The 26,302-nt window shown below is 40.6% G+C and overlaps 1 protein-coding gene across 2 annotated transcripts in view; it reads right to left on the bottom strand.

Moving 5' to 3' along the window:
* Positions 1 to 8,583: 8,583 nt before the first annotated feature.
* The window catches only part of LOC126371801 (sarcolemmal membrane-associated protein), a 34,506-nt gene continuing 16,787 nt past the window's right edge, over positions 8,584 to 26,302 (bottom strand). The window contains exons 3-13 of one of the 2 annotated variants that reach the window (XM_050017160.1): positions 24,074 to 24,217; positions 21,051 to 21,185; positions 18,597 to 18,815; positions 17,711 to 17,860; positions 16,035 to 16,136; positions 14,863 to 15,015; positions 13,255 to 13,351; positions 12,323 to 12,427; positions 11,513 to 11,613; positions 10,896 to 11,108; positions 8,584 to 10,766 (exon numbers count right to left, since the gene is read on the bottom strand). In XM_050017160.1, coding sequence (XP_049873117.1) covers positions 10,038 to 10,766; positions 10,896 to 11,108; positions 11,513 to 11,613; positions 12,323 to 12,427; positions 13,255 to 13,351; positions 14,863 to 15,015; positions 16,035 to 16,136; positions 17,711 to 17,860; positions 18,597 to 18,815; positions 21,051 to 21,185; positions 24,074 to 24,217 — 2,148 coding nt within the window. In that variant the 3' untranslated portion in view covers positions 8,584 to 10,037. Of the gene's footprint in view, positions 10,767 to 10,895; positions 11,109 to 11,512; positions 11,614 to 12,322; positions 12,428 to 13,254; positions 13,352 to 14,862; positions 15,016 to 16,034; positions 16,137 to 17,710; positions 17,861 to 18,596; positions 18,816 to 21,050; positions 21,201 to 24,073; positions 24,218 to 26,302 lie in introns of both variants that reach the window. The other variant, XM_050017159.1, reaches the window with a different exon arrangement.

Below are 26,302 nucleotides of genomic sequence, written 5' to 3' on the forward strand. Positions count from 1 at the left end.
CTATCGTCATCTCTGCTAGGAAAGTTCCAGAAGTCAAGTTAGGCAATCGTACCTACGTAATTCTGCATCTTTACCCTATAGATATAGGTATAGTAATACAAAATTCACTATCCCAGACGAAACATGGCACAACTGTGCTTAGGAGATAGATCTAGGTATCTTCGCAACAAGAAGAGTGCATAAAAAGTGACGCGAAGCAATGGCGGCTAGGTATTGAGGCGCGGGTGAACGACCCCTGACTCACGCAATTCTGCGCCCGCGCGGCTTCAGTCTACAGAACGGCGCGAAAATATTACCTGCTGAATATTCTTGCCTGAGACTGACTAAACATCCGACTTGTCCACTATTTTAATGTAAGTTCGGCCTACTTTACTTTTATAAATTTATCACTAATTAATAACAAAAAGAGTTAGAACTCAGAGCATTTCAAACGTACAAAACACGTGTATAAAACTTATTAAAATTCAGAATAAATATTGATGCTACCGTTTTTTACAGTATATAATTACAATAAAATAATATTATTAAATAAATAAAAACGTGGTGGCGCCTAATACAGTGAAACTAATAAAACTAAGAATAGCCGAATTATGTCTATTTCATGCGGCTGATTATATAATAAAATACTAATAAATAAAACCATAATATTGGCGTTAATATACCCACCGAAGCCGTGCAACAGGTCTCCATCCGGATGACAAAGTGTGACTCATGCTGTGTCCAACTCAAATGGACCTGTTATGGATGCTTGAATGAGAGAAATTAATGTACCACTGATTTTGACAGCATTATTATAATACTAAGAATAAAAATGGAGTCTAATAAACGAAACTTAATTACTACTGCTACTTCTTACTTTTTGCGAATACATAGTTCATCTTGCGATGGATGTAGCTCTGACTAATCCAATTGCGAATATAGTCGTGAGCATATATTATGCTTGTAATAGTTATGAATATTACGTACCTACTTACTAGGTATTAGATACCCACTTATTGGAATGTTTTACAATTAAAAAATGACTTTATAGTCGTTAATTAAAACACATCATACCGGGTTCTTACCGCGTTAAAATATGAAACTGTAATAGAGATATGAAACTGTAGTCGTTTATGTCCGTTCTACGCAAAGAATAAAGTATAATACACACTACGTGCTCTATATAACACACAAGAACAACTTAAATCTAACGAAAACGATTTAAAACATTTGAAAAGGAAGCAAGTGTTAATATTTTGTAAACGTTGAAATGAACTTTTTGAATAATACTTGCATTAATATTTAAAGTTAAAATATCATCAAGTAACATTGCAACGGTCACGAGTTACCATATAAAGGTGCATTAATACGGTCAGGCCATAAATACGATACGATCCAAGATTCCATTAATTAGGGTCCTAATCGGTGTTGTCAGATAATAGGCACTTGAAAAATACCTACATTATTAGGCAGATACGCAACTAGGGTCCTATAAAACAAAAAATATATTTTTGTCATAAAATATAAACATAAATAGCCCATATGCGTCCCATAGCGACACAAGCCTCCCCTCAATAAACTGGAGGCGGTATCTATGGATCATACTCCGCCACGCTGCTTCAGTGCGGGTTGGTGGAGCGGATTTTTGTAATATCACAGATAAATGAAACTTATCCAAATCGTATTACATGGCCTATATCATTTTATATTACAAAATTGAACAAAATGACGCCTTTGTGTTAAACCGGATAAGATATGGCGTTGGAGATAAGATACAAAATGTGATGTGAATTATAGATACCTACTTTCTAATCTTTATCTGTCAATAATTTCGAAATATCTTCCTACAGAGTCATACGGCGATTTCAAATAGTAAATGTTATAATGATTATGTTATATCCGCCAATTTTCCCTAATAGCGGCTCTGAATACCCTTTGCAGTTTGAATCAAACGCAGTGGAATTAGGCATGGACCCCTGTCAGAGCCGTACGACTTTGATTAATGTATTCTCTGTAAAAAAATACCGCTTAAAACTAAAATCCCGAACAATCTGATTACACATAAACTTATACGGGGCCGCGAATGAAGCATCTCAGTGCCTTGAAAACCCTTTATATTCCAACGGTCAATTAATATTTTAATGAATCATAAAAATCCAATTTTTCCAAAGAATGGATTCAAAGAGTTTTACAGAGGATTGCATGAAGTTATTATACAAGAAATGTTCTTACTCCCAACTATAATAAAATTAGTAATTTTGTCTACGTAACAAGTTGTGCTACGGCGTAGCAAAAGTCGTAGCAAATTCATTCGCAGAAAACAAGGTGTCCCATGCAACTATGGGAAATATAAAACATAAAAATATATTGTTCTTATATCGAAATAGTATGAATATAGCAAGTAATCGACTACCAGTACTACAAGCAGTATTACTCATCATAATCCCACGAATCGTGTGTTTTCTTGGCCATTATCTTCCAATATAAAGTAAAATGGACGTATTATTGCAGTAAAACATAAAATGCATCATAAAGTTAATCTTGATATAATGTATATTTACTGTAAATATCGCAGTATTGTGGGTGTGGATTTGCATAGAGTTTTGGGTCTGCACCAGTAGGCCCACGCAAATAAATACCTCGGTAAGCTTAGTATGTCGCTTCCGATACTTCATGTCGGCTGTATTTTTATAATGTAGACTGACATTATTTATAATCAATATTATAAATTAATACGCCCGTCAACGATAGAGCTGTTTATAGGTACTTTATAACAATATAATATATTAAGATTTCGTTATAGAACATTAGTTTAACATATTCGCTATTAATGTTTTTAGAATCCGCCGCCATTTTTGAATTATACGATTGTGCTGTATATTTTGGCGAGTGCCTGTTTTTACTTTACACCTTGCTATTTTGCGAATTACTTATCTGCTTGGATAATGGATTCTTGTATTATATTAGCAATGAAACGGCAGGTGACTCGCAATCAGCGTCATAAAAGAGAACCCACGTACTTTTTCTTAGCACCCAGCAAAGACAAACACTATATTTTATATTTCATTACGTAGATGCGCCATGAACCCACTGAAGCGTAGCCAAATTACTATTATCTATGCGTGTTACAACACACTAGACTGCTTTTTGTTAACTAATTAATAAAGTAATTGAAAGGGGCGTTAAAAACTTCAACAACCAACTCTTTAATATACAAACCCATGCCTAATTGAGTTACTTGCGAGCAGAACATGACAAGACTCCTCATTATTGAATGAATCAACGCTTTGCGAACGAGCATGAATAAAGTAACCGAAACCACATGCCCGTATGCTCGCAGTCATTAGAAGGCTGCGAGAAAAGGCCGTCACGCTGAAATCGCAGTTGCCGACACGATTCGCGCCAAGCGGCATCGTTCAGACGAGTGGTTCCCGCCAAAATGGGCGCAGGTTGTGGCGCGAAGGCTCGTGATTGGCCGGCGCGGCGGCGGCGGCGCGCGCGCAAGGCCGCCGGTTTTCCCGCGAACAATGCCAAATGGTGCATTTGTCAAGGTGAGTTCGTTCACCGCCGACGCCGGCGCCGCACCGCGCCTCGCCTCGCCGCGCCGCCGCCGCGCGCCGCGGACAATCGCTCGCTTCGCGACTGCCGAAGGTCGACGGAGGCAACGTGATTATTTCACTGCCGCGCTCAAGATAAAATTCATTAGCATCCACTGTTTACAGGTGAATCCATATTTTTTGTTTATTTATTAGTTTTTAAATAGGTACTTAGGTATAATCTTATTAAGTTCTCGATCATACCTAATATAGTAGCTACATTACTAAACAAAAAAAACTAAGTGATTGCTTTTTTTTCGCCATCGTAATTTATATTTTGTAGTTGTTTGTCACCCGTACACCGTTTAGTGGATAAACATTACGTTGCTATTTTGCATACAATTTACGTAAGTCTTGAAATATTCGTGGAACTTGTCGACTCTACATTTTACCTGTTTTTAGTACTTACGAATAACTTGGTGAAGAGTAATTTTGCAATAAATTCCATAATTTACGATTAAGTATGTTCTTGCAAGGAGACAGATTAGTTATTTTCCAAATGTAATTACATTAATAGTAATAACTAGAAGAACGATAATTATGTTTTGTTTGCGATGCATCTTAGGTCATCGTAGCGTAGAGCACATTTTATTATGTCGTTGTACCTATAACCATCTTATTTGTTCTTAGCTAACGCCAACTGTATTCTGTGGGAGCGCAGTAATTATGAGCTCACTTAAGAAAAATGAACGGGTGAGTAGATAATTATGCACCGCCTTTATGAAAACTTGAGAAATCTACGGATCACGTCACAGAGAAATTCAGCGACGGCGGCCTTGGGGCGGCTTGAAAATTCTGGTGAACGGGTTGGCTACTAGCCCGAGACTTTCCGCCGACCCGCAGTGGAGCAGAGTGGCGGACTATGCTCCATAACCCCATCCGGTTGATTGAGGTGAGGTCTGTGCGAAAAAAACCACATAAGCGCCTAAAAAAATGCATTCTGATGCGATTTTATTCAACAAAACCTCGATTTCATTTAATTTATTTAATTCCGGGTATAATTAATTGAATCTGCAAGTTTTTACCTGCATTAAAACTAGCGTGTCTATTGCGAGGTTTTAATAAAAATCATATCCGAATGTTTTTTTTTACACTAAAAGGCGACGATGCAGACTGTAATTACTTATATAATATTATGTTACCTCTTGCCTTGCCTACCCCTTTGGCGATACAGGCGTGATACTATGTTATGTGTTATGTTTTAATTTTTATATTATGTTTTGGAAGTTTTCAAGAAATAATGTCTAGTATAATCAGCCCAGTATCCTACTGTTACAAAACATAGCGATGCAACTAGCACTGAACATAATCTTCGTTTCTATGCATCCAATACTCCTTTCGCCGGTCATCGCTTCATTGCAAATTGATATTACGAAGATACCAAAGTATAAAGAAAAAAACATTAGCTAAGAAGAAAGGAAGAAATATAACGAAGAGAATGAAGAAAGAAGAACAGTATCAAGTGCTACGCCCGGACGAACTTCCCAGCTCGGCCGACACACGCGGGTCGGTGGGATCTTCGTCCGTTTGTATCGCTTATACGTATGACCCACAACAGAGTACCTGACACATAACAGCCTTTTGAAGTCAGCCTGTGGAAGTCACAAGCTCTTAGCGTAGCAGTTACCATACTGTTGGCCGATTGCTTGTGATCTTCTGTGCCGTCGACTTGGTCTGTAACGGAAAACTCAAGACTGAAGAGTGAAGATTAGATCGCGTTAAAGATTTGAAACATAGCTGATATTCAATTTACACTTATATATTCCGTTAAATATAGCGTGATTAATTTGTCAACAGTACAGACAGAAATATGGTTAGAAGCCGTTATATGAGCCATCTCAGGGGCCTTTGGTGGTTCAATAGTAACCAGCGGTTAAAAAAAATTGTGAGGGGTAATAAATTGTTCTGACATCATCATAATTATAATTATACCAAGCTACATTGAACGGAGTATACAGTGTGTTAGTGACATCGTAATGAATACTGAGGGGTAAGGGGAATACTTTTTCATCGTAATGAAAAATTCATGACAATTTTTGTGTTTATTATTTTCACTTCCATAGTTTTGCGACGGAAAATTCCACTTGGTATCAACTCTGAATCGTCTCTCAAAGTTTTCGTTACGATATCACTAACATCCTGTATATGCCTAATGTTACATCTATACTTATAATAAATCTGTAGAGAGGTCAATTCTGTACATTAAATATTTTTTCAAAATAACTATCAGGGGGTGATAAGTGGTCGATACTGATGCCAAAAATGCAATCAGTAAAATTTTTGTCTGTCTGTCTGTCTGTCTGTCTGTCTGTCTGTATGTTCCTTATAGAAACAAAAACTACTGGACGGATTTTAATGAAACTTGGTACAATTATTCTTCACACTCCTGGACAGGTTATAGTATACTTTTCATCACGCTACAATCAATAGGAGCAGAGTAGTGAAGGGAAATTCTTTTGTATGAAAAATCTAAACCACTCAAGTTAGACGTTTGAAATTTGGCATGCAGGTACCTTAGATACCGTAGAGGTGCACTAAGAAAGGAATTCCCGAAATTCCTACGGGAACGGGAATTAGCGGGAAAATCCTTTTGTATGAAAAATCTAAACCACTCAAGTTAGACGTTTGAAATTTGGCATGCAGGTACCTTAGATACCGTAGAGGTACACTTAGAAAGGAATTCCCGAAATTCCCACGGGAACGGGAATTTGCGGGAAAATCCTTTTGTATGAAAAATCTAAACCACTCAAGTTAGACGTTTGAAATTTGGCATGCAGATACCTTAGGTACCGTAGAGGTGCACTAAGAAAGGAATTCCCAAAATTCTCACCGGAACGGGAATTAGCGGGAAAATCCTTTTGTATGAAAAATCTAAACCACTCAAGTTAGACGTTTGAAATTTGTCATGCAGGTACCTTAGGTACCGTGGAGGTGCACTAAGAAAGGAATTCCCGAAATTCCCACGGGAACGGGAATTAACGGGAAAATCCTTTTGTATGAAAAATCTAAACCATTCAAGTTAGATGTTTAAAATTTGGCTCGCAGGTACCTTAGATACCGTAGAGGTGCACTAAGAAAGGAATTCCCGAAATTCCCACGGGAACGGGAATTAGCGGGAAAATCCTTTTGTATGAAAAATCGAAACCACTCAAGTTAGACGTTTGAAATTTGGCATGCAGGTACTTTAGTAAACTTAAAGCTTAGTTGCAACAGGATATTACAAAATTCCCACGGGAACGGTAGTTAGCGGGAAAAAACATTTGTATGAAAAATCAAATCTAAATAAAAGGAGAAACTGACTGACTCAGTGACTGACATATCAACGCATAGCCTGAACGGCTGAACGTAGGCATTTGAAATTTGGAAGGGACATAGCTTAGGTACCGTAGAGGTGCACTAAGAAAGGAATTCCCGGAATTCCCACGGGAACGGAAATTAGCGGGAAAATCTTTTTGTATGAAAAATCTAAACCGCTTAAGTTAGACGCTTGAAATTTGGCATGCAGGTACCTTAGTTAACTTAAAGCTTAGTTGCAACAGGATATTGCAAAATTCCCACGGAAACGGGAGTTAGTGGGAAAAAAACATTTGTATGAAAAAATCGAAACCGCGTAAGATAGATGTTTTCAATTCAATTCAAATAAATTATTTATTGCATTCCATGTAGTACAATGGGGTGTTACATAGGCATAGGAACTAAAACATGGACCCTGTAGGGCACAGCAACGTTGAAGGGAAGAGAGGAAGTGTGTATTAAAATTAAAACTCAATGAACAATCAATTAAAAAAAAATCAATGCAATCAATTGATTCAATCTAGCATGAATGCATACCTTAGTAAATATAAAGTTTATTTTTGGCTGTATTTTGAAAAATGGGAGTTATTGGGAAAAAAATTGTATGAAAAAATCTAAACTGCATAAGTATGCACTCCCACACACACAAAGATCTCTCTCTTATATAACACGCCACGCGGACGAAGTCGCGGGCAAAAGCTAGTGTTACATAACACCTCTACCCTCTTATATTAATTTGTTATAAGAACAACTTTTGCAGAACATTTTATTTAAGAAGTCTAAACATTTGTCAGTGTTTGCACTAATATATGGATAATTTTATAGCGGATGTCAGTTCTGTCTTTACAGCACAACTCTATATATCACGTATTTTATTGAGTTAGTGTTCACGAACTATTTTAAATTAAGTATTATGTAATTTTTCACAGATCTCAGTCACTTGTTTTTGTACGAATACTATTAGCAAATACAACTACGCCTTAGTTTTTGTATAGACGAAGTTAGGTGCTTGTTTTCGTGCGCGAAACTTGCAATCAAATTGGCACGTTGTATCAAACATGAACAAGACTATTATGAAACGGAGCAATAGTCATACGCTTTCGTAATATTGTAAAAATAGTACACTGGTGTCGTGTATAGTGATGGTGTGATGACGTATATGTTAGTCAGCTGTATTATTGTCTTTGCGTCATATAACTCCACGGTCAGTAGTAGCATTTTGCAACACTATCTTTAACACCGTTGGATAAATCACTTTATTACACATAAATGTCGAAATGAAGACAGTTTTGTGACTAGCACGCAAAAACAATCATGTGGCTGGTTACCTATGTTGCTGTCTTCATATTTGATTTAATTTATTATAAGTTTTTACATAGATTTTATTTATCGAAGCGCTTCTAATGATTATGTGTGAAAGCTAAGACAGAGTATGATGTAATATTTCTATTACAGCAATGTAAGAAAAAGAAAGCTATATATATTCTTACCGTCAAATGTGCATGAACTTTTTGGGTGGTTTTAAAACCTGTTTGTAAAAAGAAAATGTTTGCCTATTATCTCACGGTTTCTGACCTTGTAAAATGTTACCTCTATTTACCCAGTGGCGAAACAAAATGGAGGGTTATGTGTTTGTTTGTACATGTTATGTAAGTTTATAATATTAATGTATAATAGAATCACAACAGGTTATAAGGAATTGAATAAAAGTATATTTGTTTAAACAAATCAATATTATTTCCAATAAATTTATCAGTACATCCACATTGAATGCAATATTAATTTTACTCATAAAATACAACATAAAGTCTTCGACAGTGAAACTAAAGTACGAACGAATATAAGATACGAACTATTTACAGTAAGGTGGTTTAAACACAAATAAAACATCGAACATAACAAAAATCAGTGCAACAATTAAATAATAAATATTTCGATAGTGGCGTTCAACGTGGTAAAGTTACAATAATCTAAGATATAATTAATTGTTAGTTATACAAGTTTGTTACAAAATTATCTATTGGCCTTTACATCACAGAGCTAAGCGAACTCGAGAATCGGCCTCCGCGGCGCACGACCTCACTATACCGCATCCAAAACTAAATGTTATATTCCAGGCAACACTAAAACAAAACTGGCACTAAATCGAAACCAAATGGCAAACCTCCATGCACGAAAACCCAAAGTGAAAAATGCCTCACCAAATGACAGATGTACGATAAATGCGTCCAAATAGACGAAGGATGAGATAAATACAAGCTCCAAAATTGTAAACAACTCGAAACGTCGTGAAACCAAGACTACGTCAATTCTAAAGACTAGAAAAATGCAAACAATTCGAAAGTGTCTCGACGCGTTCGACGAGCCAAAATATGTTTGGCATTGTCGTCGAGCGAGTAAATGCCCACGCTGTGATAAACGACTGATATGTGTACCGTGCAGATCCCAAGCGACGTGACAAGGCGGTAGCTCTGTAGCGGTCCCGTCGGACAAACAACCCTATAAAATATTTTATAATCAATTAATCAATGAACACACTATGAAGGTTATCATTACCTAGCAACAAGGGAAACCGACATATCTCCAACACCGTTCCAGAGAATTCCAAATACCTCGTACAACAATAATTTTATAACTTAGGACAGTCGTTAGGCCTTAAGATATACAATGTACAGTTATTTATTATGGCAGATATTCAACAATCAATTTATATCTATCAAATACGATACTGACGCTTTTTACAGAACAATACTAGGGATATATACATGCTATAACAACGCGCCGCGACGCCACTCGCTTTTAAATGGCACTTTCGTTACGAGCTCGATCCACGAACGATTTCTCAGTCGCGACTCGCGCCCGCCCGCCGGGCCGCGGTCGCCGCGCCGAAGCCGTCACTTCACTATACTATATTATACTAAACGCACGGAGGGCGTCCGGCGACCGACGTCGCGAGCTTCGACCGACGACCGACATGAGAAATATTCGAACAAAGTACATCGGCGGGGGGGCCCGAGCCGGCGGGTCGCCGCGGTCGAAGTCGAATAGTCGTCGAGAAGAAGAGGAAAAGGAGCACGGGGAGCGAAGAATTTGAAGAGTCCGAGAGATGGCGGGTGGACGCGACCGGCGCCGCTAGGCGTACCCGGGCGGGTCCCAGGTGGCCGTCCATCAGGAGATGTAGGGCAGAAGCAGGTAGTAGAGCGCGGCGGCCAGCAGCGGCACGACCAGCGCCAGCAAGTGCAGCCCCTGGATGGGCGGCGGCTTGTGCTGCAGCCCTGCCAGCTGCGCCGCCAGCCGCGCCCGCTCCGCCGCCACCTCGGCCCAGCGCTCCTTGGCGCGCACCAGCTCCTCCTCCAGCGCGTGCAGCGACCCGTTGGCCAGCACCAGCTGCAGCCGCGCGCGGTCGTCCAGCCGCACCGCCTCGCCGCCGCCGCCCGCGCCCCCGCCCGCGGAGATCTCGGTGGCCGCCGAGTCGCTCTCGTCGTCGTCCTCGTCGTAGTCGAGCCGGAACATCTCGTCGATCTCGGCGGATATCTTGCCGGCGTCGATCTCCTCCACGACGGCGGGGATCGGCGCGGCGGGGGACGGCACTAGGGTGATCGCTTTGATCGTCTGTACGTCCTCGTCTTTTTCCGGTGGCGGGGGATCATCGGCGGTGCTGACGGCGCGGTCGGTGCAGTGCACGTCGCGGCGCAGGGCGGCCTGCAGGCGTTCTATCTGCTCGTCCTTGTCGTGCATCTGCCGGCGCAGCTCCCCGACGACGGCGGTGAGGTCGTCCACGTCGGCGCGCGTCGGCCGGAACGCCAGCTCGGCTTGCAGCTCGGCCGCGGTCGACGCCAGCCGCTGGATCTCCGCGATGTTCGCTTCCTCGGCCACGTTCGAACGTGTGAGTTGGGCCTGAAATGATGTTCAAACATTAAGTATAAAAGTAAAATAAATAAGTTACAATATAAAATAGATGGAACATTTCTGACTAAACAGGATTCGAAACTGCGGCTGTTGTAATAACATATATCTCTCGTTCACCTGTAGGTCAGCAATCCTGGCCCGGAGCTCGTCCTGGTCGGGCTCGGCGGCGTCCCGCGGGTCGGGCTGTGCCGCCAGCAGCTCGTCGCGCGCGGCCCGCAGCTGCGCCGCGTCGGCCGCGGCCGCTGACAGCCGCTCGCGCAACGCCTTAATCTCTTCGTTGAGACCAGCCATAACGCGCAAGATATTCGCGTATTCTACACCACCTTTACTCTGTTGGAAAGATAGTTTGATCAATAAATGTCGATTGAAATTATATGATTGTATTTTTTCTTAGTCCTAAAGCTTGATGCACATAGCCAGAAAAGCGGGCTGTATGAAACCGTAAACAAAATCCCGTGATCCGCGCCCGCTTGTACCGCTTTCTCGGTTCTGTGTGCAGCAAGCATAAAATTAGAAGTAACGGTGAAGGTTCACTCTAATGCTGTATAAAAGTCAAGACAAAAGTGTAAAGCTTGAGAGGATTTCTGGTCGGTTAATGACAAATAGGCTCTCTCCATATTACATGGGACTTAAATATAACCGGCGAGTAGTGTGGGTGTATTACTATACACCTCTGCCTACCCCTTCGGGGATACAGGCGTAATGTTAGGTATAGCATTGTAGCAGCAACTGACCGGCTCGTCGTCCTTGGTATCGAGGTCGCTGTACGTGGAGTTGGCGTTGTTGTCCGCGCGCAGCTCGCCGTCCAGCGGCGAGGACGACTCCGTCTCGGATTCTGCAAGAGATACATAAACATAAGCTCACGACTGTATAGTATAGCATAGTTAGGGTAGTCAGTCGTACATCCATAAAAAGATGAACTAAGTAACCACACCTCATAACATAACATAAACAGCCTATATACGTCCCACTGCTGGGCACAGGCCTCCTCTCAATCAACCGGACGGGGTATGGAGCATACCACGCTGCTCCACTGCTGGTAGATGAAGGTATTTGGGCTAGTAGCCTGGGACCAACGGCTTAGCGTGCCTTCCGAAACACGGAATCATCTTACTTCTTCAGGTGATTCAAGCCTGGAATGTCCTTACCAAACAAAGGACAATCACAAAAAGTGATTTATACAATGTCCCCATCGGGAATCGAACCCGGGCCTCCAGACCTCACCGAACTTTATGTTAGACCAAGGTCAGGGTTACTATTGAGCCGCCAAAGGCCCCTGACATGGCTCATGTAACGACTACTTACTTACATCAGAAGTAGTAACCGGTACCAACGGCTTAACGTGCCTTCCGAAGCACGGATCATCTTGCTTTTTGGACAATCAGGTGATCAGCCTGTAATGTCCTAACCAAACTAGGGATACTAGTATTTTTGTGATATGTCCCCACCGGGATTCGAACCCGGGACCTCCGGATCGCCCAACGCTCAACCACTGGACCACGGAGGCCGTGAAGCCAGTAAAGACGACAAATGATAACACGTACCGTGGTTGAGGCGCGCCTGCTTTTCGTCGTCCGTGCAGGGCGCGGGCTCGACGGGTTTATCTTCACCGCTGCCGCTCACGCCGCCCTCCTCACTCTCTTGCTTCTCTGTAACGTGGACAAAGATATCATCATCTCCCTAACGTTATTCCTCATAGGTGTCCGCTTACCTAACCTGACGATTTCATAGGTCCGGTTTACAAACGCGACTGCCTGTCTGACCTTCCAACCCGCGAAGGGAAAACCAGCTCAATACAGGTTAGGTCATATACCTCCGAAACGCAATGTGTTCAAAGTATGAATATTGAAATGGCTGATAAAGCTGGTAGCCGGTACTTTATCATAACCATGACTGTGAATTGTAAATGAGGTAAGTACATTCTTCTTCTTTCCTTTCCGTGTGGGTTGTGAGGTGGATGACCTAATAAACCCTGGTATTAGGGTTATATTGAACCGTCAAAGGTCCCTGTAAAACGCCAAAGCTCATGTAACGACTACGCACTTATATGAATAACACCATCAATAATACATTTATTGTGAAGCAAAGGCTGCTACGATGTTCAGTTATGGCTGTCCTTTAAAAAATGATGAACTTTTTGGGCAATAGGCTGAATATCAAGGGGCAAAAGTTCAGATTTCGAAACTAGCGAACGTAAAACTCGGACGAAACGAGAGAACACAGGTAAGAATACAGGGATAAAGGGTGTTCTTAACCCGGACGGGAAGTAGTGTGTACCTCCACGTCTATGTTATATGCAAGTGCTCAATAACTATCTATGTTATATACCACATTAATGGACAGACAATAAACGACCGTCTTAGAAGTGACACGTCTTTTGATCAACTCCACAACTCCTGCGTCCCACAGAGCAGGGATAATACGTTACCAATTCTACACACCGAAAAGGTTAGCTAAAACTTAAAATATACGTTACCTGCTCTAGATTCCAGATTATAAATATTATTCTTCTTCAATATCGTGTCGAACTCATTCGCTGACTTTCCGTCGGCGGAGATAACCTTTATTCCAACCTGCAAATAAGTGCATATCGTTTTTAAAAAACAGCTGATATTTTGGCTTGGTGAAGTTTGTATATATACGTGAGCCATCTCAGTAGATGGTTTTTAATATCACTTCGTAGTAATGTTTAGTAATAAAATACATTGGTGCTAATTCCTGTAAATACCATCTAATTTTATTTTAAATTATATCTGTCATTTTCTTATCCGCCGAAAAGGAAAGGGACGGGTAATCGACAAGCATAAAATTTATGGAACACACGTCAATTTTAAGCACAAATCTAAACCAACCGTCTAAAAATTTTACATCCGTCAATAACCCGACACAGTTAAGTAGACAGCACGTCAAACGGATTGCATACCAGCGACGTACCTTTTGATTCGCCCGGGTTATTCATTCATTCATTCATTCTTCCTAAAATTAAGAGCTGTGAATCATCCGTCCCTTTCCTTTTCGACGGATATGAAAATGACGGATATAACTTTAAATAAAATTAGGCGGTGTCTGCAGGAATCGGGGCCATGATTAGTATAATGAATTAAAAACTCTTGGCATGTCATGGGAGCAAGCTACAGGGTTGCAAAAGATCGCGAGGAGTTTAAATCTTGTTATTCGAGCCCTACATCCCAATAGGGGACAAAATGATTAGAAGAAGAGAGATTATTAGTATGATGTAGCCAGGCAATGGTACACCTTAACTGACACTACACTGCTCTTTATTATATTCTATTGAGCTGCGTCTCTTGGCCTCTTGAAGCTACACACGTCACCCATCCCGTACATACACGTCATCTACTGAGAAATCAGAATCATTTATTCAACGTAATTATCATAGATAAACTTGTTGAAGGTCCATGTAACATTTTTGAATTTACGTCATTTCGCAAGGTGTTATGGCTGAGGAGAAAAAATACAAGAAACTGCAACAGCAACACATCTTTTTAAATCAATGAGGGTATACATTACAAGTTATTTAATAATAATTGATGTGTAGTGTATTGGGAATTGCTATTTAGCAATAAGGCAGCTTACTGTACTATATGTAATGGTTATTTTTCGTTTGTGTTTGGGCAATAAATTGTTATTGTATTGAAATAACGCAGCTAATAATAATTGTGTTGTAATCTCTCTTGTATATGTTTAAAATGATTAGTGTGCAATAAAGAATATTTAATTTGATTTGAGTCTTTTCTTCTATCGTGTGGGTTGTCAGGTGGACGACCAACCTCATAAGCTTTAGCGTTAGGGTAACTATTGAGCCGCAAAAGGCCCCTGACATGGCTCATGTAACGATTCCGTACTTACATCAGCGAGTAGCCGGAGACCAACGGCTTAAGGTGCTTTTCACACTGTGCCTGTGTGTGCTCTGTTTGTAACACTTTGTGTGTAATGTGTCACAATTTGTTGAATAAACATTTATTTCTCTCTCTCTCTCTCTCTCTCTCTCTCTCTCTCTCTCTCTCTCTCTCTCTCTCTCTCTCTCTCTCTCTCTCTCTCTCTCTTTGATTTGTGTAATGTTTACCTTATTGAGCACGTTCTGCGGCAGCAACAGCTTGATGTAGTCGGGCAGCGCGCGCACGGCGTCCTCCAACGAGCCGCCGCGATTAGCTTCTTGAAGCTTGTTGCTGTCCGTGCTCAGGATCAGCATCTTCGCCTCGCCGTTTTGTACTGAGTACTGGAATGTACAGGCGCTTTGTTAACACTTTCAAGGACAGAACGTCTACGGACGTTCCGATTCCGAGGTGTCGTACTACCTATTATGAACCATCAATGACCCATGGTCTCTGTCCAGGAAAGGGTTAAAGAAGCAGCGGGATAGACAATGCTCCTATGAAATAGCCATTCATGGAGTACAGGATGAACAAAAAGAAAGCCCCATTTATCCAGCCAAGAAAATGCTATCGAAAACAGATTTCAGAGATCGCAACAACCGTCCTCTTCTTGGAGATCGAATGTGTGTCATTAATCAGAAATCAGAATCATTTATTCAACGTAATTATCATGAATAAACTTGTTGAAGATCAATGTAAGACTTTTGAATTTACGTCATTTCGCAAGGTGTTATGGCTGAGGAGAAGAAATGACAAGAAATTGCAACAGCAACACATCTTTTAAATCAATGAGGGTGTACATTAAGTTATTTAATAACTAGAGGAACACATTTAAAACCAGACATTTTTATCATTTAGGTAATCATTAATCTTATAATAAGCCTTTTTACATAAAGTAAGCTTCACAAGAGCTTTAAAATTATTTTCTGACAAATTCAAAATATTATCTAGTATATTATTGTAAAAACGTATACATAACCCCAAAAAAGATCTTCTAATTCTATCGTGTGAGTTGTGAGGTGGATAACCAACCCCATCAACAGCGTTATTATTGAGCCGCCATAGGCCCCTGACATGACTCATGTAACGATTACGTAGTTACATCAGTAAGTAGTAACCGGGACCAACGGCTTAACGTGTCTTTCGAAGCACAGATCATATTACTTTTACAATCAGGTGATCAGACTGTAATGTCCTAACCAAACTAGGGATCACAAAGTGATTTTTGTGATTTGTCCCCACCGGGATTCGAACCCGGGGCGACCGGATCGTGGGCACAACGCTCAACGACTGGACCACGGATACCGTTATGATGAGTGATGTAGTTATAATATAACGATGGTGATGATGGTGGAATACTGACAGCAAGCGGCAGTTGGTTCCGCACGGCCAGCTCGCGCTCCTCGGCGGCGGCGATGGCCAGCCGCGCCGCGCACATCTTGCGCTCGCACCGCGCTGCCAGCTTCTGCAATTAACCAATCACACCAGGGGGGTTAAAATGGCCACATCGAAACAATTCATCTAAGAAAGCAATATTGCAATTTGACATTTGCGCATATAAAAGTAAATGCGCAATGCAAACAACTGTCAATTAGCAATAGATGAATTGCTTCGATATGGCCATTTTAAACACCCCCCCCCCCCCCCCCCCCCCGCTTTACTACACGGAGTTGTACCACGCGGTAGGCACGTGGTGGCAGTCGTGCGGGGGGAGGGAGGGAGGGGGGGGGAATGTGACTGACGTAGTTCGTGTGGGGAGTTTCCATTAACCAAATCCGTTACTTTTTACTAAGCGTCATAAAAAGAAATAACGCGATAAAATATCGAACTTATTGATGCGTTTTTCTTAATTAAAAATAGTTAATCAACAAGAGCATGGCTCTTAAAATAGTCATCGTCATCATCTCCCTAGCATTATCCCGTTTTTCACGGGTACGGTACGGTTTTTTACAGAAGCGACTGCCTGTTTGACCTTCCAGCCCGCGAAGGGAAAACCAGCCCAATACAGGTTAGGTCACCCTACGAAAATGTATTTCTCGGGAATATGGGTTTCCTAACGATGTTTTTCTTCATGTGTTGTGGCTCTTAAATTAGTGATGATAATAAATTAAATATAATTGACTAATAATTAATAGTTATCACGTGGTTTCCAGTATTTGTGGCCGGTTAATGGTCATAGGCTCGCCGCCTATTATGTGGAACTTAAACATAGCTGACGAGGAGTGGGTCTACACACTACACACCTCTGCCTACCCCTTCGGGGATACAGGCATGATGCTATGTTATGTAATAAGTAACAAAACAGAAAATGTTTTGTTTTATTAGTTTCAGACATGTAGTAATTTAACAACAATCGTTGTTGAGATATGTATGTATGAAAAGCCGCCATTGCTAGCCGTTTGATGACGTAAATGTTACTACAGTGTTACAATAAAATTAAAGGTTTAGTACGATCTACTCTGAACCGGCGTGGGTGTATGAAACGATTGATGACTGTGGAGGAAGCAAGAGAAGTGTGTCGGGATCGACAGAAATGGACTTCCATAGTCTCTGCTTACCCCAGAGGGAAATAGGCGTGAGTTTAAGTATATACGTGTACGTACAATTAAATTGGTATCTCCAACATTCCAAGGACGTAAATTTTATTATTGAAAATTATGTGAATTACTGACTAATGTATTTAATTACTATTACTTGTCACAAATATAAAAAGCATTGAAACTGTCACAATCATCTTTTACTAAAAGTTGTTAAATGGCCTTGCAAAGTAAATTAAAAACGTTGGTCGTGGGTCATTTATTTACGAAATTGCAACGCAGAGTGGGATGACGTCATCTGGGCTAACCTTGAAATGTTAGCTGTCACTTTTGAGCATACCAGCCGGGTCTGCATGACAACCACGCCGCGCGCGGCGCGAATTATGTCTTGGGCTTGGACCAATAAACGATACGAATGCTATCTACGTAGATGAACGTCAAGCGACTATTGGTCGAAGTGCTCAATATAATTCACGCCTATACCATGTGTGTATGTAAGTACCTGTAGCTCGGCGAGCGCATTGTTGGCAGCGAGGCGCAGCGCGCAGTTATGTTGGTGCAGCGCGGCCGCCTCGCGGTTGCGTCGCTCCAACGTCTCCTCCAACGACAGTCGTTGTTCGTGTGCTGCACGAAGACTCTCCTGCGCCACTTCCTTCAATCACACAGTATATTGCTATACTTCAACCTCATAAGGCCAAGATTGCCAGGCACAATCGTTAAACAATGGGGTTTGGAAGGACATCGGTCTCAAAACTTTAAATATTCAATAGATATAGAAATCAGAATCATTTATTCAACGTAATTATCATGGATAGACTTGTTGAAGGTCAATGTAATATTTTTGAATCTACGTCATTTCGCAAGATGGTTGAGGAGAAGAAACGACAAGAAACTGCAACAATAATCAATGTAGGTAGAGGAATATGGAGACATTTGTATCTGATAAAAGCATTTATCTATAGATAGACTAGCATCATCATCATCATCAGCCCATTAACGTCCCCACTGCTGGGGCACGGGCCTTCCCTATGGATGGATAGGGAGATCGGGCCTTAAACCATCACGCGGGCCCAGTGCGGATTGATGGTTATTAACGACTGCTAATGCAGCCGGGACCAACGGCTTAACGTGCCTTCCGAAGCACGGAGGAGCTCGAGATGAAAACTTTTTTTTTTGTGGTCACCCATCCTATGACCGGCCTTTGCGAAAATTGCTTTACTTCAACAATCGCAGGCCGAGCGCGTTAACCGCTGCGCCACCGAGCACCTCATAGATAGACTAGCAATTAACATTAATTAAAGAAAAAGCAGACCTGATCTTCTTCTTCTATCGTGTGGGTTTATGAGGTGGATTACCAATCTCATCAACCCTCATGTCAGGATACCGACCTGATAGTTCCTCTTGTCGTTGAGCAGTTGCGCCAACTGCTGAGCGTCGGGTTGCTTGCCCATAGAGTGCATGGTCTCAAGAGTGTGCACCCTCATGAGCAACCTCTGCTCTCCTACGAACAGCTCCCAGGAGGCACGGGCTTCTGCCCGCGTCCTTTCCACGCATTCTCGGAGTGTGCGGAGACGGCTTTCCAAGGAAGCCTCGCGTTGAATCGCTTCCTGAAAGTGTGTACAGGTTTCTGTTAGTCTCTGCCAAACCCAAGACATTCCATATAAAAATCTCGTTCGTACCGTGTACCGTCTTGCCGCGTAAGTGCAAGCGAGACAGACTTACAGCGATTAGACTAAAATAAGGCTCACAGAGGGTGAGGTAAATCTAGCTCGGCGCCAGAAACGAATAGGTGCGGGGCGGATAGTTACCGCACTTTTCTCAGTACTTATTATTCTTTATTCTATGCCTTATAAATGTCGGAAGGAACGAAAGAAGGAAGGAAGCTCTTGGTATATCCTAAGACAAAGTTTGCAAGCCTATTTACCACGGTGGTTATTGGGGATGTAGATTTCGAACAAGCAGAGAATTATCCTACGAGATTTTTCAAAAACTTCTTAATTTTAAACAGATGAATTTGTACATTTATTGATGATTTACGTACCCAGTCATAAGAGTTCATTGACCGGAGATCGGCATTTACTTTTGACACAGACATAATTTAACTTATCTTTTATATAACTTATCTATCATTGCTTTAGCAGTGTCAGTATCTGAACTTGAATATGAAGACAAAGCGCTATAGATAGCTGCGCCGACTGCAGAAATTATCTTGATGCTATTATTTAGATAACAAACCTACAGAAATTATAATTGATAATTCAGTTCTAATTGGGTATCCGAGATACTCATATGCGAGGTAAGAAATTTTAAAACTATTAAAAAGACAAACAGTGACGAAACATAGTTACAAAAATCTCAAGAAACATTATTCCTATGTTCAAACGAATGTATTCCTGTTATAAATATCAATAGAGTGTAAGTTTCCGCAATAATTCATTAATATCCTCGCGGCCTCGCACTATAGACTGATAAATCAACTCAAATAATGAACACAGATCAAAACAATGCCTTTTATTTAATTTATTCCGCAGACGATCGCCGTTATTGCGCAAAATCAGGACAATCAACTCTTGATTTATTACTTATCGATATATTGTATGTAACGGAATACATAAGCGACAAAGCGAAGTATAGGCTAACATAATACTTTCTTTCACGCTTACGTTTTCAAGTACATAATACCTTCCCATACTAATTTACTTTTGATTGAGTCATCATCAGAGTAGCCCCTACCAATATCCCGTTTTTCACAGGGTCCGCTTACCTAACCTGAAGATTTGACAGGTACGGTTTTTTGCAGAAGCGACTGCCCGACTGTGAATGATATGTTGAAAAATATGTCGCCAAATGTGGAATAGATATGCGCGTAAAGACATCATACCTACAGGTAAAAACTGGATGTTTTCTAGACTAGAAGTAATAGACGATCCGACAGACTATTTCATTCTTCAAGTCAAGCGAACCAAAAGGAAACTTAACATCATCTCCCTAGCGTTATCCCGTTTTTCACAGGGTCCGATAACCTAAAGATTTGACAGGCCCGGTTTTTTAAAGAAGTGACTGCCTGTCTGACCTTCCAACCCGCGAAGGGAAACCAGCCCAATACAGGTTAGGACACCTCCGAAAATGCATATCTTGGGAATGTGGGTTAATCGCGGTGTTTTCCTTCACCGCTGAGCACGTGATAATCATGTATGATCGAAACATGAATTCGAAAAGAAATTCGACAATCATTGGTTTAGGCCTGTGCTGGATTTGAACTTGCGACCTCAAAGTGAGAGGCAAGCGTTCTACCAACAGGGCCCTACGGATTTTTTTTACTTTTGATTGAGTATGAGAGCAAAAGGCAGCAAGAAAATTCACCAAATCTTGAGATAGAAATAAGGTCGTTACAAGAGTTACAAGATTATCATAATCCCGATTAGAATAAAATACACAATAGTATTCCTTTAGATTTAAAAACAATAGAAAATCGTTATCGAAGCAAGGGCCTACAATAGTAAATGACGGAATAAAATAACACTACTACCTGAAATTTTGCCCTAACATGTACAATCAAAGAGCAAAAGTGCAGTCACTGAGCCCAGCGAATTATTTGTAAACAGTGGTGAAATCATGAACCATTAGGTGTCATAATTATAAAATTTATGTTTTTGGTCTATTACAGAAACGACATGTAACCAGGGGGGTTTTAAGGGCAACTAGTTAATTTATTACTTTGCAAGAAACTGATTTGGACTTTTGCACCTTATCGTACGTTCAGGCTCAAGCAGATTCCATTGATTCTATTTCTTCTACCTGCTACGATAGCTCCCAGAAAAACTAGTATAAAACCAACTCACCTGAACATAGTTATTGAGCTGGTACAACTCCTTGAGGTGCAGCGGCGTGGTCATAGTAGGGTTGAAAGACAGCTTGGCCTCCTTGCCGTCAGGGTGGAACAGCTTGAGTAGCGCCACCACCGGCGGGAACATATTCTGAAACACGCCCGACTGACACATTTATATAGGTCTGCCCTGCGTTCAATATAACTAGGCAGGGAAAGTTTAAAAAAAAACATTACGCGGTTAGCTGCACTGCTGACCTATAGGCTGATCACCTATCACCAAAAGGTTCATCATATCCATCTTAGACGTTTGTATCAAAAGCCAGTAGGAAAAGAAATAAAAGGTCTATTACTACAAGTTAATTTCTAACGTTTTGATTACACGGCTGCGTTGATGCATGTATCTGATTCTATTGTCAAGTTCTTATTGAGGTATTTAATTTACTTCTTCTTCTTGGAGTGCTTCTCTATCACTCGCGGCTCATGGAATATACTCTCTAGCCATACGGAATAGCTCATCGAGTGCCGCCACATTCGTCCACTCAATGTCATCCAAGGCCTTCCCACGTGTCTACGAACCAAGATTGCCCGATAATTTAACTTGAAGCAGATGATACAGGCTTGAAGCTGTCGTCATGCCACGCGCAGAGGACGCGGTAGACCCCGTCTCACCTGGATGGCAGCCGTGAAGAGGGTCTCCAGGACGTATAATTACGACCAGAGACAACTCAGTACCGACAGGCCTGGCCCTCAAGTAAATGGGAATGAACCAGAAAGAAGAGAGCGATATCTGTCGTTTCGGAACAGGTGCTTTAAATATCCGACTATTCTCTTTTTTATCGTGACCAACATCTAGATTTATTTAGTTTACTAATCAGTTGATTTTTGTCGTTGAAGTTACATCAAGCGACATGATTAAAAAAGGTAGCAAACGGACAAAGAACTATTTGTTCCAAGTGATTAGACAAAAGCTATTCGTAGTTGCACAAATAAACAATGCATAATTAATTCCGATAGAGACTTACAGATAAAATCTTGTTGAACGATAATCGTCGGTCACGAATCATGAATCATATTGAGATGTGAATAAGGTAGAACTACGTATAAACAGTTCATACACAGAATAAAACGAAATGACTGCTGCTTAAAAGTCACCCAGTCGTTCTCAATTGACAAGCACAATTCTTCTTCTCTCGTGTAGGTTGTGAGGTCAGTGACCGACCTCCACAACAATCCATGTATCAGGTATTTATTTACTTATGTAAATAGTAGCCGAACTCTACTTAACGTATCCTCTGAAGCACGGAGCATCTTACTTTCGGACAATCGGGTGATCAACCTACAATATGTCCTAACCGAACTAGGGGATCACAAAGTGATTTTCGCGATATGTCAGGGACACAATTTGAACCTCCGGATTCTGAGCTGCTACAAGTTGTCTTCTGATTAATTGTGACTTTGCTCGCACCATTAAAGATTAGTGTCATGAGTTTTATGTATGTAGACGAAAATTATAAGTATTTTTCAAGCCGCTTATCGCATAAATCGCGACAAACGTAACAGGTTTGTTATGGTCTAATTACCTGCCACTACACAGTTCGACATTTCAATCCTAGCCCCAATACAAATTGAGTGGTGCAAGAAGCCGTTTAATGATTTAATGCTCAGCCTACCCCTACATGGATAACAGGTATGAATCTAACAAAGCTCGTTGCTTTATAGCCGTATACCAGCAACATTAAAGTCAAACTACGCTCAATAACTCGAGGACCAATTGTACGTCTATGTTTAACTGCTGCGATTGAGGTCGTGACGTTTCGAGTAGGTAGGTAGTGACCCTTGAACGTGACAATCTGAGCTCGTTGGCGACTCGTGTCTGGATCCTGTGACTAACGCCTGTTATTGCCAATGGTAAATCGCATTCTACTCCTAATCACTGTTTAATGCATAATCTAACGTAAAGTCACGACCATATTCCCAATTAGAGTAGTCAGTCATTCATCGCATGACGACCTAAGTACCTACGCGTCACCAAGCTTTCTGTTACACTAACGTGATGAGCCCTATTGCCATCTATAATGGACAAGCCAACTGTGTTCGTGAAAATTACACATAAGATAATTTAATATATTTCTAAGGTATACTTGCGACACAGATTATATGATGTGACGAAAAATGTGCTTTTACTTTCTCCCAAATGTATTAGAATAGATAGCATTAGAATAAATTCACTGATTTCCAAAGGTTGGAGCCTGGTGACTTGCACTACAAGGAAATTCCTTTACAAGTACCAGCTCTCTCAAAATATACTTGTATTTTATCACAATATTAGAGTACTAAGGAAATTTTTGTTTGTGTTTTAAATTTTTTATTATGTTCTCCCAACGGCCGGCCCAGGGAGTGTGTTCAGAATCACAAATTGACAGAAAACAACTTTCAATCAGTTTTGGATTGTATCTTAATATGTGTCACTCTAAGTCCATAGTGTGATAACAGAACAATAACGCGTTATGGTAACGGTACTTAACAAATATTTTACTTTATCTACTGTCCCCGACCTAGGTAACAAGAAGAGAAAGCTGTATCTAATTCGACAATCACGCTGTCTACTTCGGTTTAAGGCATCTATTAGATAAGCCTAGAAATGTATTTTATTGCCTCTCCTCAAGAATAACTCTGACATCGAGTTTGGTGATGTCAGTTATATATCTACGTCACAACTCACAACCATTGTTATACGAAGTTCTAGGATGAATATGACGTACGTGATAACAGATGATGTATGTATATATGTATATATGATGTTGAAATTAATGAATAAATAAATATATGTGGTGTACTAAAAATAAATGTTTCTTTCTTTCTTTCATCGTCCATTATTATTGTAAGAAAGTAAGGACCCAATCATCCTTTTTAATCATGTTTTACCACAAATCCGGAATGATAAGAAACCGAACGCGTTCTATGTTATATACTCGGAAACTCTCTCTAATTTAAAGTGTTTGGAAAAGCAGAGAGCCACATAATATATTGTCATACCTTTTCCGAGTTGCCAGCATTCTCGACGACAGGTATGCCGAACTGGACCACGTCTCCGGAGAACACCTCCACCACCGGCTCCTGTTCTTTGGATATGGAGCACAGGTTGTTGTTGATGAACGTCCCATTGCTGCTCTGGTTGTCCTGCAAACATACAAGCACCAGGTCACTATAGCTCGTCAATGTGCTCCTTACAACTGCTCATCCATACACATCAAAGAGGTGGGCAACGGCACAAACTATCAATAGTCTCATCCATCAGCCTGCATCCACCACGGATCATCATATCCCTAGCATTATCCCGTTTTTCACAGGGTCCGCTTACCTAACCTGAAGATTTGACAGGTCCGGTTTTTAGAATGTATGTGAAGAATAGATAGAAAACAAAAACAACTTTCAATCAGAATAGAAGCGACTGCCTGTCTGACCTTCCAACTCATGAAAGGAAAACTAGCCCAATACAGGTTAGGTTACATATCCTCCGAAAATGCATTTCTCGGCAATGTGGGTTTCTTCACAATGTTTTCTTTCACCACTGAGCACGTGATAATTATTTATGATCCAAACATGAATTCCTAACTCATTCCTAAATTATTTAAATCCCCCCCCCCCTTCCAGCCTCCCCCGCACCAATTCGTATCGGGCGCCGACCTCACCCCCTCTGGGACTTACTTTAGTCTTAAATGGAAATAAACCGCTAAAACTAATGGAGTGCGTACGGATTGTGTCTCGCTCGCACTTACGCGTTAGGCAGCACACGGTAAAAATGGGATTTTTGTATGGAGTGTCCGTGGCATTCTAATAAGCATACCCGGTGAGGTATGGTTATTAGAATAGACACCATCGACGGCTATTATTTGTTATTTAATTGCTACTGGCGTCCTCTAATAATACGTACATACAAAAACTCACGCCAATTTCCCACCCGGGTAAGCAGATACTATGGAACTCCAATTTCTTTAATAAATGTTTTAATAATAATAGGCCCTGGCCGTGCAAGGAACGTATGAGTGTTCTCATTAGTTATCGAACAGGTTATTATTGGTAACGTTCCATCTGGTTGTCCAGCAAACAAACATCCGTCACAATAGTGCAATGAATGACATAACAATAACATTGGATAATAAACAAACTGTTTTGGTTTGCGTGACTTCGATGGATTTTGGTGCGAACATTTCACTGATTGGAAATTGTTTTGGTTTTGCTGAGGTTTAAAGAAGTTTCTAGATTGAGTATGACCGTTTGTACCATGTATACTTTATCTCCTCTGCTTTAAAAGAGGAGAGATTTTTTCTGTCAAATAGCAATATTGCTTTTTAGATGAATTGCGTCAATGTGGCCTTTTAGCCCCCAAGTATTTTTATGATCGGTAATGTAGAAGAGGGGAAATCACCAAAGCATTCTTATTATTCAAATATTCATCGATAATATATTGTTAAATAATTATAATATACGTATTGTTAATTATTCAAGACTTATAAATAAATTTTCAAAACTTATAAATTATTGATAAATATTTTTTTCGATTGATTCAAATTTGATTTCTATCTAAAGCAGTTTATACTTATTGGTTGCTATGTCAATGGAGGAGGGTCGTATTGAAGGTTTTGCTATGTTTTGCGACATCACATCCGTAGGAGAATATGTAGAAACATTCCATTAAAGACTGGTATTATCGGCATGTGCCAAGGATTTGTAAAGCTACATAACTATGCATTAGAAGCACACTTTACCACGAGGCAAAATAGTAGCATTGAGTAGGCTCAATTATTAATTATTATTAGGGTGAATAATAATTATTTAAACTTATAAAACCCTCCTCTGCCTACTCCTTCAGGGATACAGGCGTAATGCTATGTTCCGTACGGTCACGAGTACTAATATGTATACACTTTGAAACCTTGTCACATTAACTTTTTTGACAAATTAAACCGTAAGTCTCATTAAATGACAAATATGATAGTGCGACAAGGTACTAAAGTGGGTATATGATATTGCACATGATTGGACATACCGCAATCAAATTGAGGATGTTTTAAAGGTCTGATCAAGAATGCGAGCATGCATGAAGAGTTTAGTGAGTGTGGAAGAAGCGTGGTGTGTTACGATCTTAGTAAGTAGAAATCCGTAGTCCCTGCCTACTCCAACTGGAAATGGGCGTGATCCTATATATGTATATGCTGCTTATATATGCTATGTTATGTTTACTGATAAAAAAGAAACAGAAAA

This window comes from Pectinophora gossypiella, chromosome 13 (genome assembly GCF_024362695.1).
Source record: "Pectinophora gossypiella chromosome 13, ilPecGoss1.1, whole genome shotgun sequence".
NCBI classification, from domain to species: domain Eukaryota; kingdom Metazoa; phylum Arthropoda; class Insecta; order Lepidoptera; family Gelechiidae; genus Pectinophora; species Pectinophora gossypiella.